Source organism: Anopheles merus, unplaced genomic scaffold (assembly GCF_017562075.2).
Source record: "Anopheles merus strain MAF unplaced genomic scaffold, AmerM5.1 LNR4000009, whole genome shotgun sequence".
Lineage (NCBI taxonomy): Eukaryota > Metazoa > Arthropoda > Insecta > Diptera > Culicidae > Anopheles > Anopheles merus.
Window position 1 is genome coordinate 238,956 of NW_024427589.1, and position 17,113 is coordinate 256,068.

Consider the following 17,113-nt stretch of genomic DNA (forward strand, 5'->3'; position numbering starts at 1 on the left):
TCTCTAAAAAATTTCTTGCATCCCTCGGCAGCTCAGGATGGTTATGTTTGCGAAGCAAATCTAGCAACACATTTGTGCGGCGATGCGAAATGTTGGCCTCCAACACCCATACGCGAAGAGCATCCTTGAAGGACAAATCGTCGGTAAGGAAAGGTTGGTCACCTTCGTCTTGTATCGTCATGCATCATCAGACTCCGTTGCATGATTATCCTCAGGGTCCGAAAAAGACGCATCACTGTCGGAACAGTGTGCAGCTGAAAACAAGCAACATTAAAAACACTGCAGCAAATCCAATCATAGCAAACAATACCTAATTCATCCCCCGGCATTGGAACATCATGCTCAATCACTGGAGCAGCGGAATGAGTAGGTGGCTCTGGTGTTGCTGTAAGCATTTTTGGAAGTAATATTAGCATCAGTCTGCCACGGTCCGTCTACACAAGCACTGGTAAAAAGTCGGTGCCGAATATTGGTAGCTACATCCTGCTTCCTCGATATCCATATCCCATTCCCTTGCATATTGCTTCAACAAGCCATCACGCTTCCGGTACGAGGAACCAGTCTTTTTATCCCGCTATGCTGCCATTGTTAAGTTTTAGTTTTCTTTCCAAAAATTTACTGATCACGGTGAAAAATAAATGTTTATGTGTTGCTTCGTGCTGCTGTCAAACGAATTTTGCAAAATGGAGCGTACGCCAGTTGTGCCAGAGAGAATAAAACTGATAAAAGAACGAGAGAGAATGATTGCGCAGCATAGTTAACATCCGTTTCGATAGGAGTCGCTCAAGCGCTGCTTGAATGTGTGTCTAAGCTGCCGCAGCTGTGAGTTGCATGTATGGAAAAGGTCGCTCAATGGCTCGGCGCCGCATGCGGCGTCATCTGTCATTTCAATAATTTTGGTGAAAGTATCCGTTTCTCATTAAGTTCATCAACATGGTGCTGGACGAAGAAAAATTGATCTGTTTTGTTACGATGGCGAACGGATCTGTGGGCCACGCGAAGGATGCGGCCTTGTAAATCAAACCCGCTCGGGTAACAGCGATCTTCTCAACCGTTCGACACCTGTTCGGTTTAGATCATATTGAATTTGTTGATCGGGGAACGGTGAACGTTAGCGGTAAACCGTTAGCGTTAGAACCGGTTTGTTCATACCGGTTCTATAGTTTAGAATAACTACACAACGTAGGAGAGCTTCCAGAAGAGAACATCGGAAATAAAATTGAGCAGAATTAACTACCGCGATTAACACTCACACTATAGAGACGATCCGAACATTGGTGCCGTGACCAGGATCATTAGATAAAGTGTTAGTGCGGATACTGTGCAGAGTAGTGTGCAGTTAGTGACTTCCAAGTTTGCGTAAAATTCACGTGAAGGCGAAAGGTTTCTGTGCAAAATTGTGCACAGTTAGTTTCGTGAAGATCGTAAGTGAATTACGCGTGGTTTAATTGTGCCCTAAAAGAGGCAATCTCGTGCTGATAGAGTGTAGGGATAGTGTTAACGCGGACGCGTACACACATGTACACGTACATTGGAAAGCGGGCAGAAACCTACCAGTAAGCCAGTGCAGCGAGAGCGTAAGGAGAGCGAGAGTGAGAGTAACGTGCACACGAAGCGCACTATGGGAAAGGGTTGTTGAAAACAGATGGAAACGCGTGCGAAATTTAAAGTAAGGACGACAGTACCAGCAAACAAAATTACTTCGGTGAGCAAACAGATTCTTCGAAAATCTGCAGTGAAATACGTTACACCACTAAAGAAAAATACTGATACTCCGCTCAAAGAAAAGGTTGTAAAGAAAATGGCTGAATTAGAGTTGAAAGTACGCCGAAGAGATGCATGCATGGTTGCGCTAGACAGCCATGCGGTTTTCGTTGAAAACACAATGAAAGGAAATAAATCGATATTGAAGTGCCGCCTCGATAATGTAAATGATTTATACAAACGATTTGATGAAAACCGTCAAGCGATCGAAGACGAGTGTCCGGCTGCTGAACTGCCAATGCATCAAGAAACGGCGAACAAATTTTTGGAATTATTCTACAAAACTAAAGCTGGCCTTCTTACTGCACTAGATGCAGAGTCAAGCTGTGATGAAAGGAAAATTGCGCCATTACTAGCAGAAAACAATGCACAAAGCATGAGGCTACCGAAAATCACTCTACCTGAATTTTCTGGAAAATTCGAAGATTGGCTGTCGTTTCATGATCTATTTGTCTCATTAGTGCACGATAACAAGCATTTAAGTGGAACTCACAAAATGTGTTACATGCGGTCATCTCTAAAGGGTGAAGCACTAAAGGTCATTGACACATTTCCAACGTGTGATGCCAGTTATGAACCCGCATGGGAAATGCTAAAAAAGCGGTTTAACAACAAGTATGTTCTGACAAAACAACACGTGAATGCGATCATTAATTGGCCAAAATTGAGAAGCAAAGGCACCGAAGGCATACATAACTTAGTGGACGGATTTGAACGGCATACGAAACTGTTGTCCCAACTAGGGGAAGATGCATCAGGTTATGGTATGCTGCTAACCCAACTTTTGGTATCTAAGCTGGATGAGGAAACCAAGCACGATTGGGAGGTGCAGGTGGAAGCGACAGGTAAACACTCGATCAGTGAACTCTATGATTTTCTACATTCACAGACTAGAATTCTTGATGCGGCAGCGGCGGACTATCGTCTCACAGGAAGGCCCCCGCAACGGCGTTTAGTGGCAAATGTTTTGGCTAGCAACTCACCAATAGTTTGCGAAAATTGCAACGAAGAGCATCATCTAGGGCGATGTGGCGCTTTCCAATTATTAACACTGGAGGAGCGGGCTTCATTCGTAAGAGCGAGAAAATTGTGTAACAACTGTTTATCTCCTGGACATTGGGCGAAGACATGTAAGTCGAGATTCAGGTGCACTCATTGTTCTGGTAAGGATCATACCTTAATGCATGGTAATTTAAAGCTGGAACAGAGCATTCAGCCACAGGATCGACGTTTCGATAGACAGCATGAGGTAACCAATTTGACGGCTATTAGTATTCCGGTAGCAAAGGCGAATCAAGTGTTGCTATCTACGGCAATTTTTTTTTTTTTTTCTTTGGCTCAACAACCGATGACGGTCAAGGCCTGCCAACCCACTTGTGGGGTTGGCTTTCAGTGACTTATTGATTTCCCCCCATAGCAGGATAGTCAGTCCTACGTATGGCGGCACGGTCTATTCGGGGCTTGAACCCATGACGGGCATGTTGTTAAGTCGTACGAGTTGACGACTGTACCATGAGACCGGCTACGGCAATTATAAAGGTTAAATCAGCAAACGGGCAATGGATTTTTGTGAAAGCCCTATTAGATAATGGTGCACAAGTCAATTTGATGACAGAGGCCCTCTGTGAACGACTTGGTTTGGCGAAAAACATAAATGGTATGCGTCTGTTTGGTGTTGGTAGGCGGAGTGTTTCTACCTCAAGATCCGTATCCACATCAATTGCTGCTCGAAACGAGAAGTATGAACAGCAGATGGATTTTGTGTTGATGCCGAGGATTACTGGATATCAACCAAGTGTAGACGTAGCAGCAATAAGAACCAACTTAACTAGAGATTTCGACCTTGCCGATCCAAATTTTGATAAAATGCAAGACATAGAGTTGCTATTAGGATCGGAATTTTTTGTCGATTTTTTGTCAGTCGAAGGAAACCGACCTTATATTAAAAAGGCCGAAGGACCACTACCAGCTTTAGTCAAAACTGTTTTTGGTTGGATCACCATGGGTAAAATACAGTGCATCCCTCAATGTAATATACCTGAAGCTAGCGTGTGCACTGTCAGCGATGAGTACAATTTGGCCAAACAGATAGAACGTTTTTGGGTAGTTGACGAGTTACCAGTATCAACTAAACAATCTCAAGAAGAACGTGATTGTGAGGAGCATTTTCGGCAGTATCACACAAGAGACATAGAGGGTAGATACGTAGTGAAGCTTCCATTTAAGAATAATTTCAAGGAGATAATTGGGGGCTCTCTAGATACAGCACTTAAGCGTTTTCTGCAACTCGAGCGGCGATTCAAACGCGATCCGGAGTTGAAAAGGGGCTATGAAGCTGTCATCGATGAGTACATGACTAGAGGATATCTGAACAAGATATCAGAAGAAAGAAAGGTCACACATCAGCCAATCTGTTACCTTCCACATCACCCGGTTTTAAAAGCATCCAGCACAAGCACGAAAATCAGGCCAGTATTTGATGGTTCTGCTAAAACTTCATCGGGTTTCTCTTTAAATGATGCTCTACTTGTAGGACCGGTTGTTCAAGATCCCCTGTTTGATCTGTTGCTGCGTTTTCGGATGCATCGTGTAGCATTGGTAGCAGATATAGAGAAAATGTATCTGCAGGTAAAGGTACATGCGGATCAAACCCCTCTTCAGCGCATCCTTTGGCGATCGTCCGAAGAAAACCCAATTAGCACATACGAACTACAGAGAGTTACATTTGGACTCAAACCATCATCGTTTTTAGCCACCCGAGTGTTATTACAGCTTGCTGTTGATGAAGGCGAAACATACCCCCTTGCTCAAAGGGCTCTGCGAGAAAATTTCTATGTGGATGATTTTATTGGCGGGGCGAATAGCGAAAACGAAGCTTTACAATTGCAAATGGAATTAATTCAAATATTAAGGAAGGGAGGCTTTGAATTGAAAAAGTGGTGCTCAAATAAGACATCGATAATGAAAGCTGTTCCCCAAGAAACACGGGCCACTGACAGCGAAATATCATTTGCTCTCGAAGAAAACATCAATGCATTAGGCATCTCTTGGTTACCTGCTTCTGACAATCTGCACATAACTGTAAATACTCATTGGACACCTACTCCGTTAACACGGCGTTTGGCATATTCTATGGTTGCAAGACTGTTTGACCCCCTAGGATTAATTGCTCCGGTCATTTCTTGGGCCAAGATTTGCATGCAGCAGTTATGGATTGCAACTAAGGGCTGGGATGATCCTTTACCCATCGAGCTGGCTGAGAAATGGACCAAGTTCCAATCACAGCTACCGTTATTGTCGAAATTAACGGTTCCGCGTTACATCGTAGCCACAGAAGCCTCAATATTTGAATTTCATTGCTTCTCGGATGCATCGGAAGCAGCGTATGGAGCTTGTTTGTATGCACGATCGATTGATGATGTGGGGAAGATAAAAACGATGTTATTGGCTGCCAAATCAAAACCATCCCCTTTGAAAAGAGTTAGTTTGGCTAGACTGGATTTATGTGGTGCAGTAATGGCGGTAAAACTCTGGAAAAAGGTGAGCAATGCGATGAGACTTGAACAAAACTCCACTTTCTTCTGGACCGACTCGATGGTGGTACTTCATTGGTTAAAGTCATCCTCCTACACCTGGACGACCTATGTTGCTAATCGCGTCGCTCTTGTGCAAGAAGAATGCGGAAATCACCAGTGGCTTCACGTAAAGGGATCGGAAAATCCCGCAGATATCGTATCAAGGGGCACTTTGCCCGTGGATTTATTGGAAAAAGCTGAGTGGTTCCATGGCCCAAAATGGTTGCGTTCTACAGACGTATACAACTTTTGGGAAAATGCAGACCACCTCAACCTACTTGCAGATGATGTACCAGAAAGGCGAAAAGTAGTACTAACTGTAGTGAAAGCAGAACAACATCCGATCTTGGATCGTTTCTCAGAATATTGGAAGATGCTGCGTATCACAGCCCTCTGTATGAGAGTTGCCACGAGGGGAGGAAAAAAAGGGGAAGTGTCACAACTTATAGAACCGATCAGCTTCAGTGAACTGCAACGAGCCAAGAAAAGGTTAATATTAACCGTACAACATGAACACTTCCTGGATGAGATCAAGGAACTTTCTCATCAGCGTCCGATTCCAGCCAATTCGAGAATTCGCAAATTACGACCATATTTGGATAAAGATGGTCTACTGCGAGTTGGTGGCCGCCTAGGTCTTGGCAGCGCCAGTTATGCAGTAAAGCATCCTTGGATAATGCCAGCAATGGGAAATTTTTCGAGAGCAATCGTCGAAACCTATCATCGTATGTCGTTGCATGGAGGACCTACATCAACACTTAGTTCACTCAGGATGGAATATTGGATTCTTAAGGCGCGTACATTGGCAAATCATATTTATCGAAATTGTATTGTTTGTTTTAGGTTGAACCCTGTGCCCGTGTTTCAACCCCCCGGACAACTACCAATAGATCGTATCACCCCTTCGAGACCGTTTACGATAGTGGGCATAGACTACTGCGGCCCAGTGTACCTCAAACCAGTCCATCGACGAGCTGCTCAACAAAAAGCATACATCGCCGTGTTCGTGTGCTTCAGTGTAAAGGCCGTACACATTGAGCTTGTAGAAGATTTGTCGACACAAGCCTTCTTGTCCGCATTTCGGAGATTCATCGCACGTCGGGGCATTCCTGCGAAAGTATTTTCGGATAACGGATTGAACTTCAAGGGTGCCAGTAACTGTTTAAGGGAACTCTATGATATGTTTCAATGCAAAAAAAGTTTGAACGATATCCAGGTAGCAGCTACAAGGCAAGGTATAGAATGGGAGTTTATTCCGCCTAGGGCACCAAACTTTGGTGGCCTTTGGGCGGCGGCTGTAAAAGCAACCAAGAGAGGGCTTACGAAAGTAATAGGCACGCATAAATTAACATTTGGTGAAATGGTTACGGTTCTATCGCAAGTGGAAGCACAATTAAATAGTAGACCATTAACACCTATGTCCGAAGATCCTGAGGAACTAGATGTATTAACCCCAGGCCATTTTTTGATCGGAACAGCGTTAAATGCCCTTCCAGAGGACGATGTTACCCTAAAAGCAGAAAATAGACTACACAAATATCAGGTACTTCAGCAAATAGTACAGCGTCATTGGAGAAGATGGAAGAAGGAATATTTATCCGAGTTACATAACATTCAACAGCGTGATAGGAAGATTACTCCGATTAAAGTAGGCCAAATGATATTGTTAAAGGAAGACGACTCTATGCCTTTATCGTGGCCCTTAGGCCGCATAGTAGAGACACATCCAGGACCAGATGGGATAGTTCGCGTCGTGACGTTGAAAGCACGTGAAGGCATTTTCAAGCGTCCGGTGTCGAAAATTTGTCTGTTGCCGTTTGAAGGGTTTAATAATCAACCAGAAAAGAAAACTCTATAGTAAATTTAATAAATTTAGGTGGCCGCTATGTTCGGTTTAGATCATATTGAATTTGTTGATCGGGGAACGGTGAACGTTAGCGGTAAACCGTTAGCGTTAGAACCGGTTTGTTCATACCGGTTCTATAGTTTAGAATAACTACACAACGTAGGAGAGCTTCCAGAAGAGAACATCGGAAATAAAATTGAGCAGAATTAACTACCGCGATTAACACTCACACTATAGAGACGATCCGAACAACACCAATAATCAACCTTCCCGCTAGTTGCTCTCTCAAGTAATTTGAGGAGCCTATGCCGCAGAAGGGGGTGAAGAGGGATGAGAGATTTCTTTCTTGATCCGAATATGTAAAATTAAAAAAGAGGTTTCTTAGAGTTGCAAAATCCGAATGATTATTTATTGAGAGTTCGGTCCCTTTTATACCCCCGGAAGCCCATACATTTTTAAGGTGTTAGTGTATCCTTTCCGAGGATAATTAGTACATAAGGGTACGTACGCGTGAGTGCCGCATGTTAGTCTTTGTGACGCATTTTTATTTCGCTTTTACACGTAGCGTTCCCGGTTTCTAGATTAAGGTGATCGCACACCACGCGAAATATAGTTTGAGACGTTTTGAATAATCGCACGCGTAACATCCTCCCCCTCGTAATTTACCCCGGTTAATTACCCAAAAGAAAAAGACGAGTGACGATTCTTCATTCGCGATCGGAATTGCCCGCAAGCAATCTGGCTGTCCAGTCGCCAGCTGTGATGATCCGCTTGGTTGACGGGGCCTCCCTTATAGTCACGTCATCTTCCAGCACTCTCTTGGTCGTCTTGGATGGCGGTTGCTTCACGACGAGTAGATGCTCCTTGGGCTTCACGTCCACTACTGCTACCTTGACGGCCGGTCGCTTCAGGATTCCGGAGGCCGTCTTCACGGTCACGACGCGAACTTGCCCATCCGCAGCCGGGTGCACTTCCAGCACCTTGCCCTTCAGCCATTGTCCCGCGGGTGCGTTGTCGTTTGTGAGCACCACCACATCGCCCACCTTCACTGGTTCCACCTTGTTGGTCCACTTGTTCCGTTTGATGAGTGTTGGCAGATACTCCTTCTTCCAGCGATCCCAGAAAACCTTGGCGTTATGCTGGGCCACTTTGAACTGCTGTCTGGATACGTACGATGTGTCCAGGCTATCCGGCGGTAGGCTCTCAACGCCTCGTCCAATAAGGAAGTGGAACGGCGTCAGAATCTCGTCTTCCTCGTTGGACAACGGTATGTGCGTCAATGGCCGCGAATTGATCATAGCCTCTATCTCTATTAACGCCGCTCGCAATGTGATGTAGCGCTTTCTTTACAATCTGAATAAGCCGCTCCCACGATCCTCCGAAATGGGGAGCGGACGGTGGATTGAATTTCCACTCAATTTGGTATTTTAAAGCGGCTTCTCTTCCCATTCTCTCTCCGATTTCTTCCACCAACTTCTTCATCAGCCTTTCCGCGCCTATGAAGTTGGTCCCGTTATCACTATATAGGTGGGTGATCTTGCCTTGCCGATTTGTGAAATTCTTCAGGCAGACTAAGAAGCTATCAACATCTAACTTCTCAGCCAGTTCAATGTGTACAGCCCGCGTACTCATGCATGTGAATATAGCCCCCCATCGTTTCTCGATGGACCTCTTCACGGTGACGTCGAGGGGCCCAAAATAATCCACTCCCGAGTGTAGGAATGGCGGATTGTGAGGGTGTGTCCTGAAAGATGGCAGGGGCGCCATCATAGGAGTTTGTGGGGTAGCGGTGTTGAGAATACATCTCTGGCAGCAGCCTTTAACGGCTTTCAAAACGTTCCGCAGCTGCACGATCCAGTAGGTTTGCCGCAGAGTACCGATCACGACATTGTCGGCCTGGAGATGATACTTCTCGTGATAGTTCCGCACAAGAAGCTTGACGATGCGCGGTTTCTGCGGCAGAAGTATTGGTGAGCGCGCGCTTTTCGGTAGCGCCGTCGCGTTCTCTAGATGGCTTCGCGACCTCAGGAGATTGTGTTGGTCTAAATAAGGTGACAACGTTTTAATATGGCTCTTGCTGGATAATTCCTCCCCCTTTGTTAAAGCCTCCATTTCATCCGGGAACCCCTCCCATTGCGCCTTGCGTAACAAGGCGTATTTGGCATGTTCTACGTCTTCACGTCCAATCATCTTGTTGAACGCCTTGCGGTCTTTCAAAAAGTCCACGAACTTCTTTATGAATGTGTGATGGCGAAGCAGGCGGTCCCATGTTGAATAGTTCAGCTCGGGAACCACTGCCTCGTGATGGTGAAGCACTGGGTTCGCAGCAACACGCTTCTCCTCCTCTGTGTCTGAGACAGGCTGGTGCTCGGGCCAATCACACTCTCTTGATAACAAGAATTCTGGACCATTAAACCACATGCTTGCATTGGTCACCTTTGTGGCGGCATCGGCTGGATTTTTCTTTGAAGGAACCCATCTCCATTGGCTGGCGCTGCTCGTGTCCAGAATCTCGCTCACTCGATGCGCCACAAATTGCTTATACTTCCGATGTTCGCTATTGATCCACGACAGTACTGTTCGTGAATCTGTCCAGAACGTGGTGCGGTGGATTGGCAGTCTGAGCTCTTTTGCAACGGTTTCGGTGAGCCTCGCTCCCAAAATGGCGGCTTGCAACTCGAGCTTTGGAATCGTTAATGAATGGATCGGAGCCACTCGAGCCTTGGCAGCGACAAGCCTTACGACGTAGCACCCTTTGAAGCAGCTTCTTGCGTACACGCATGCTGCAAATGCATCAAGAGATGCGTCCACAAAGGTGTGGATATCGATCGGCGCATTTCCTGCCGCGGTGATTGGCCTAGGAATTGCTAGATCCTTTGCTTCACTGATGGTTGTCGTCCATTCATGCCACTTTGTTGCGAGATTGTCGGGAATCTTTGCGTCCCAGTCCTCGACGGCTAGGTGGACAGCCTGCATTATAATTCTCCCTTGAATTGTAAGGTGGCTGATGAGACCAAGGGGATCATAAATACACATGACGAAACTTAACACTTCTCGTTTGGTGGGGAGTTCTCTGCCAACATCGGTGTGAGCTCTAGCTATATTTACTTTGTAACCAAACGTGTCCAGCTGCGTATTCCACTGCACACCTAATATCTTTTCGACGCACTGGTTTTTTTCCTTGATGTCCACCAACCTTTGGTGGAGCTGATGTTCTTCCGGTATTGTTTGTCTCAACTTTGAATTATTCGCCACAAAATTCCTTATGAGGAATCCACCCATCGCGTGAACGTTTCTCACCTGCTTCACCGTTTCGATGGCCTCTTCCAGTGAGAAGAAGCTGTCTAAGTAGTCGTCCACATAATGCTGGCGGATGATGGGTCTAAGGGCCAGCGGGTGAGTAAGTTGATGCTCTTCGGCGTTTCGATTTTTCACCGCTTGAGCGCATGATGGTGAGCACGTTGCACCAAACGTCATGACCTGCATGACGTACGTATCCGGCTGCCGTGCTTCGTTTCCTTCACGCCACAATATGCGCTGTGCGTCCTGGTCCTCCTTCCTTATTTTCACTTGGTGGAACATCTCCTTGATGTCCCCAGTAACGCAGATATTCCCTTCACGGAATCTCAGCAGTATGCCAAATAATGACGGCATTTCGTCAGGTCCGGTGAGGAGCTGGGAGTTTAAGGAAACATCCTTAACTCTTGCGGCCGCGTCGAACACTAGCCTCGGTTTAAGCACTGGCTTGTTTTTATTCACAACAACGAAATGCGGCAAATAAAAGGTACGCGGCCCGTGCAGTGCTGCTTCTTCTCGCGAAAGCTTCCTTATATATCCCTTCTTCTCGTACTCCTTGAAGGTATCACACAGCCAAGTCTGCATTTCCGCATTCTTTTTTAGATGCTTTTCCTGGCTCACTAGACGTCGTAATGCAGCTTGGTAGCTGTCTGGAAACTTCACTTCGTCGGTCTTCCATAGTAGACCTATCTCGTAACGTCCTTGTGATTTCACCAGGGTGTTGGCAATGATTTTCTCGGCACGTTCCATCTCGCTTGACTTTACTGTTGCTACTGGTTTCACTCCAAAGTCTTCTGTGCTAAAGTAGCTTCGCATCATTTTATTCATGGCATTTTCCTCGTAGTGGATCATCAGCAAATGTTCGGAGGCTTCGTGGAGTTTGGTATCCATCCCGAAGATAACCCATCCTAACTTCGTTTTAATCGCCATTGGCTCATCACTTCGGCCCATTTTTCGTCCTAGTGGTATTAGTAGATGACTATGGTTTAAGCCAATTAGAACGGTTGGCTTTGCTCTCTTATATTCGCCTACTTCAATTCCTCTCAGATGAGGATATCTCTCTGCGAGATCACCGCAGTCGATGGATTGGCTCGGGAGCTGGAGCGTTTTCACGGTTCTCATCTTCTCTAGGAGATGTTCTCTCTTCTCCTTCTCTCCTCTTACGAAGCAGCTTACTCTCTTGCTCTCGTTCTCTCGGATGGACAAATTCTGTGCCCATGTCATCGTGAGGGGATCGGTCGGTCCTTCTAACTGAAGCTCATTCGCAATCTTCTCCTCGATCAATGTAACCGACGATCCTGCGTCTAGGAATGCAAATGTAGCCTGCGTTTTGTCTCCGTTTCGCAAAACAATTGGCACAATTTGATAGAACATGTTCTGCTGTGCCTGGTGATAATTTGTATTGGATGTGACGGGTAAGTGTAGCAATTGATGGTGCATTTCCTTGCACCCTTGTATGCCGCATTCTCTTGCTGCTCTACAGTTTCGTGCGCGGTGATCATTACCGGATAGACAGGCGAAACATTGTTCTCCTCTATGTGCGATTTCTACGCGTTCTTGTGCCGGTCTCCGTTTAAATATATCCCATCGATATAGTGCGTGGCTTCCGTGACAACACGGGTAAGAAAAAGTTTGGTTCCATTGTCGTGCTGCAGTGTGTGTAGATGATCGTGCTGTATTTGTGTTGGTGGCTGAGCCGTGTGCGTTGCGTGCGTTAGTGAAGCGATAGTTTCTACGCGGCCCTTCGGTCGTTCTTGCTGGAGGCTGGTGTACATTTAATGGTTGTTTTGCGCGTTCCGCCCGCTTTGGCAGTTCCTTCAAGACCTTTGCTTGAGGAAGCAACCATTTTCCGAAGTCTTCTAGCGAAGGAAGGTCGCCCGGCTTTATATTGGCTGCCTTGTACTCGATCCATTTTATGTGTCGATCAGTGGGTAATTTGCAAGCCAATTCGTTCACCAGCCGATGGTCTTGCAAGTATGCGGATTTATTTATTGCCTTTAGATTTGTGATCATATCCTGAATCGCGTCGGATAGTTCGGGAATCTTGTGTTGATTATCAATCTTGACCTTTAGCACGTCTGTTCGTCGTACACAAGGTCCGCTCTACCGAATTGTTCTTCCAATTTGGAGATTATTTCGGGAACGTTTGCCGGTTCTAAAAATAATCGGCTAAACATGTTTCTCGGCTTCGCCTTTGAGGGCATGCTGGAGCCGGTTCATATTTTCGACGTTGGAAAATTTTGCTTCTTCCGTGCTTTCATCGAACGCGCGCTTAAATTTGGGCCTTTCTCCTGCCTTGCCATCGAACGGAGGAAGCTGGTTTAGCGTCGTTCGTTTTAAATAGGTATTAGTGTCAATGCTACTACCTTTCAGCGCTTCGATTAGGGCTGCGATGGCCGTGTCTTGGCCAGAGCCGGTCGGCGCTGGAGCCTTAATCTTTGCATAATCTTTTGTGCATTTAATACACAAGAATGGTTCGTCCGCTTTAGGCAGCCGGCTCAGTTTGGCGCATGCCATATGGAACCAGCGATCGCATTCGTCGCATTGGACCATATTAGGATCATCATCCCGGCTGCATAAGCGGCAGCTACCATTGTCGTTATCGACGAACGGGCTAAGGTTTCTTTTCGTAGTCATGACGTGGCTAATGTGCCGATGAGTTCGTGTGCGTGTATAGTGCACAGATTTTTATCAGTGGTGTGGGTGTGCGATGTCGCACTGGTTCAACGGTGCGCAAAGGGCTCTCCCTTGGAGCTCTCTCGTAGTGCTCTCTCACGTATCGCATACGCTGCTCGCTGGAGCTGCACACGTGTTAGTGGAGCCGTATGCGTGAGTGCGTAGGTGGAGAGCGGAAGCAATCCTATCGGAAGCGATGCTGTCTTCCTCCTAGTGTGAGTGCTTCCTCTGGAGCGAGGATAGGTTCGTCTAGGAGCGAAGCAATTTCTCTTCGGTGAGAATGTGGAGGGCTAGAGAATTTGCGGAAGCTTTCATACCACGGGCAAATCTCTCTACCAAACAAAAGTGAGGATGATTCCTCTCTGGAGCCACCAAATGTTACGACGGCGAACGGATCTGTGGGCCACGCGAAGGATGCGGCCTTGTAAATCAAACCCGCTCGGGTAACATCGATCTTCTCAACCGTTCGACACCAATAATCAACCTTCCCGCTAGTTGCTCTCTCAAGTAATTTGAGGAGCCTATGCCGCAGAAGGGGGTGAAGAGGGATGAGAGATTTCTTTCTTGATCCGAATATGCAAAATTAAAAAAGAGGTTTCTTAGAGTTGCAAAATCCGAATGATTATTTATTGAGAGTTCGGTCCCTTTTATACCCCCGGAAGCCCATACATTTTTAAGGTGTTAGTGTATCCTTTCCGAGGATAATTAGTACATAAGTGTACGTACGCGTGAGTGCCGCATGTTAGTCTTTGTGACGCATTTTTATTCCGCTTTTACACGTAGCGTTCCCGGTTTCTAGATTAAGGTGATCGCACACCACGCGAAATATAGTTTGAGACGTTTTGAATAATCGCACGCGTAACAGTTTAGTTCAAGAAAAAAGGTGTTTGTGGTCTCATAAAGACGCAAAATATAAAGATAACAAGCACAAACAACAACTATGGGATGAAATTGGACGAGAACTAATTGTTTCAGGTTCATCTCGATGGTATTTAGTGGTATGTACATTTCGCGTTACCAACAAAACGTGGGAGTATGTACCGTCTCTTAGCTGTAGTCGGGACTATCATACGAAATGTTAAGCATAAATAAAAAAAGTTTTCTAACCTGAGATAACATATGTTTCCCCTTATCGCAGGAACTTGTTTGCCTAAGGTTACTTATTCGGCACTACAACCGCATTGTGATTGATATCATGCGGGAGTGATCTTCTTTGCCTCTCGAGGACCTCGTGCCAGTGTTTTTAAGAATGAACAATTCCTCCATGATAAACTCTCTCTTTCCTTCCCGTTATTCCTTCCCCTCCCTTCCAGCGCTTCCCACTACACCCAATAACGGGTTTTCCGGTACGGGTTGCCCTCGACATAAACTATGCATCGCAAAACTCGCACGGGCACAACGGTTTCCGCATGTGAGGGGCTGCTACGAGTTGCTTATGACAAATTTTCTACTTGAACCGCTTGCCACATTCTCCGCACTCAAAGTGTTCTCCCGTGTGTAATTGATTTTTGTGATTCTTCAGCGTAAAAATGGTTCTGGCTGACGTGTCCGCAAACATCGCACCGGCAGTACTTGCCCACCTCCAGATGCTTGCAGCGCACTTGTTAGTGCAAGTTGAACTTCCCGTTAAGCCGCTTGTCACAGTAAGGACAGTCAAACTTCTCGATCGTATAGATACCTTGGTTCTGTTTGATGTGCCGTACCATGCTGCTGGAAAAGTTATTTCCGCACAGATCGCAAATGTAGTATTTGCGTACTGCGTCGTGTATCTGTGCGAAATGGTGCTACAGGAACCAGACGTTTACCGTCTTGCCGCAAATCCTCGTTTCGTGTACGGGTCGTGTATAACGTCGTTTCCTGTACGGGCAGGTGCCGATTCGTGAACGAAAGGTGCTGCTGCTGTGTGTGAAACGTTCGGTCACAGTTCTGGTAGGATAATGTTGGCCCCTCATCAACGTGCTAATGGGCATTGCTGCGCATTATGGCATTTATTGAAAATCTCGCACTAGATTGTCCTGCGTCTGTTCCCGTGTTCCTTCCCACTCCCCCCACACCTGATGCGCTTTTTACCAACTTACGCCCAAACGAACTGGAACGATTCTGGATAGGAACTGAATAGGAGGGCCTAAATTATCGCTCCGGATTCTAATCCATTGCAGAGATTGGTCGATAAGACCTCGAAGTGCCTTCATTCTCACTGAAAATATTGATGCCATTAATCTCAGTGTTAACGGATCCACACCAATGGAACTAAGTTATCCAATCCTTTTCCCCTACTTTATCCACCCACGAAGCTTGTATAAGAAATGTTCTGACACGTGTTGTAAACTAAGATACACATCTCCATCTATTGTTGCAAATTCAAATATTTATTTGAAACTAACAGAGTAACAGAGTAACAGCTCCGCGTTGTATTTTATATTCTATGCGTATCGAAATATGTTTTGAAATATTCCCTGATCCCTATAGCTGCTTGTGACGTTGCATTATTATGTCGGCCAATAGTTTGATGACAAGTGCACGAATTAGTTAAAGATGAATTAACTGGATCTTGGCAATGAATACACATATTGTGGAGGATACAGTCTGCTCTTACTATACTTGAAACATGGTCTGGTGCAACTTGAAGTTCATTTTTCAAACACCGTCATTTGCTAACCAATATTCCAAACGCGCATTCCACACAACGCCTTGCCCTGCTTAATCTGTAGTTAAAGTATCCTTTTTCATTGTCAAGGTTGGTGGCAGGATATGGCCTTAGTAAATATGGCTTAAGGGGATAGCCTTGATCTCCTAAAAACACATGTGGCATATTTTCTTCGGTACTGGGAAGAGGTTTTGGAGGTGGTATATTAAGTTTGTTTGAATTAATTAACTGAAATAACGACGATGATTTGAAAACACTTGCATCACTGCACCTTCCGAATTCTCCTATATCAATTGCAATAAATTTGCAATCTGCATCTGCCACGGCTTGTAAGTGTACGGAGAAAAAATGTTTGTAGTTGAAATATTGTGATCCTGTATTGAGAGTATTGATAAAGAGCTTTTATCTTTATATGCTTCCCATCTATTGTATCAATACAGTTAGGAAAATTCCATTTTTCTTTGAATTGTGTTTCAACATTCTCCCATAATTTTGTTGTTGGGTACGGCATATCCTCATCCTTGAGATGCTCCCATATGGCGTTACAAATTTCATGAACTATCATTGCGACCGTATTGTGTGCCATGCGAAAATTGAATGCTAATGCTCTGAAGTTCATACCATTGGAAAGAAACCTGAAAAAAGGTAATTTATTTTTTGTTATACACTAATTTATGTTCGTTTTTTTTACAAGGTATCATAGCAAAGAACAAATGGCGCAATTTACGCGACACATTTCACAAAATACAGCGCAATGAACCAGCCATCCGGATCCGGATATAACTATATGGGTTGGAAGTATTTCAACCAAATGTCCTTCCTAAAAGAAGTACAGGAATCTCGTCCAAGAATGGGAAATTTGCCAACATGTGAAGGTAATTATTGGTTGTATATTTGGTGAGTCAATTTACTAAATTTGTTTCTTTTTCATTGTATTTCTACAGACACATTCGAAGCGGAGTATCTCGAAGATGATGATGTCCAGGTAGACACAGATCATACTGACAGAGATGGACTTGTGTCGACCAACAACGATGTAGGTATTGCTCCTACAAGAAAGCGTTCCAAGGAAAAGCCTGCTGATAATGCTTTGGAAGCATTATTAGAATTAGAACGCAAAAAACAGCAGCTATTGGGAGACATTGAAACGCGGAAAAGCGAAAAGAATCAATCTACTAACTACTATTATCTGAATAGTTTGGTAGGACCGCTAAATTCACTTCCGCTTGTTGCGCAATTGAATATAAAAAAGCAGTTATCTGCAATTTTGCACGCGGCATTGAGAGAAAATGCACAAAACACTAAAAA

The 17,113-nt window shown here is 45.2% G+C and overlaps 1 protein-coding gene across 1 annotated transcript; it reads right to left on the reverse strand.

The window, feature by feature from the left end:
* Positions 1 to 7,892: 7,892 nt before the first annotated feature.
* On the reverse strand, positions 7,893 to 11,433 carry LOC121600875. The gene is made up of 2 exons (XM_041929659.1): positions 8,660 to 11,433; positions 7,893 to 8,529 (listed from the first exon to the last, which is right to left on the reverse strand). The coding sequence occupies exons 1-2, from the start codon at positions 11,431 to 11,433 to the stop codon at positions 7,893 to 7,895; spliced, it is 3,411 nt and encodes a 1,136-aa protein (XP_041785593.1).
* Positions 11,434 to 17,113: the final 5,680 nt, after the last annotated feature.

Excerpts from the sequence above, each read along its gene's own strand:
- LOC121600875 (XM_041929659.1), bottom strand. The coding sequence starts at position 11,433 with ATGGGCCGAAGTGATGAGCCAATGGCGATTAAAACGAAGTTAGGATGG. Across the intron at positions 8,530-8,659 it reads GCGGAAAGGCTGATGAAGAA|AAAGCGCTACATCACATTGC; the intron begins GTTGGTGGAAGA and ends CAGATTGTAAAG.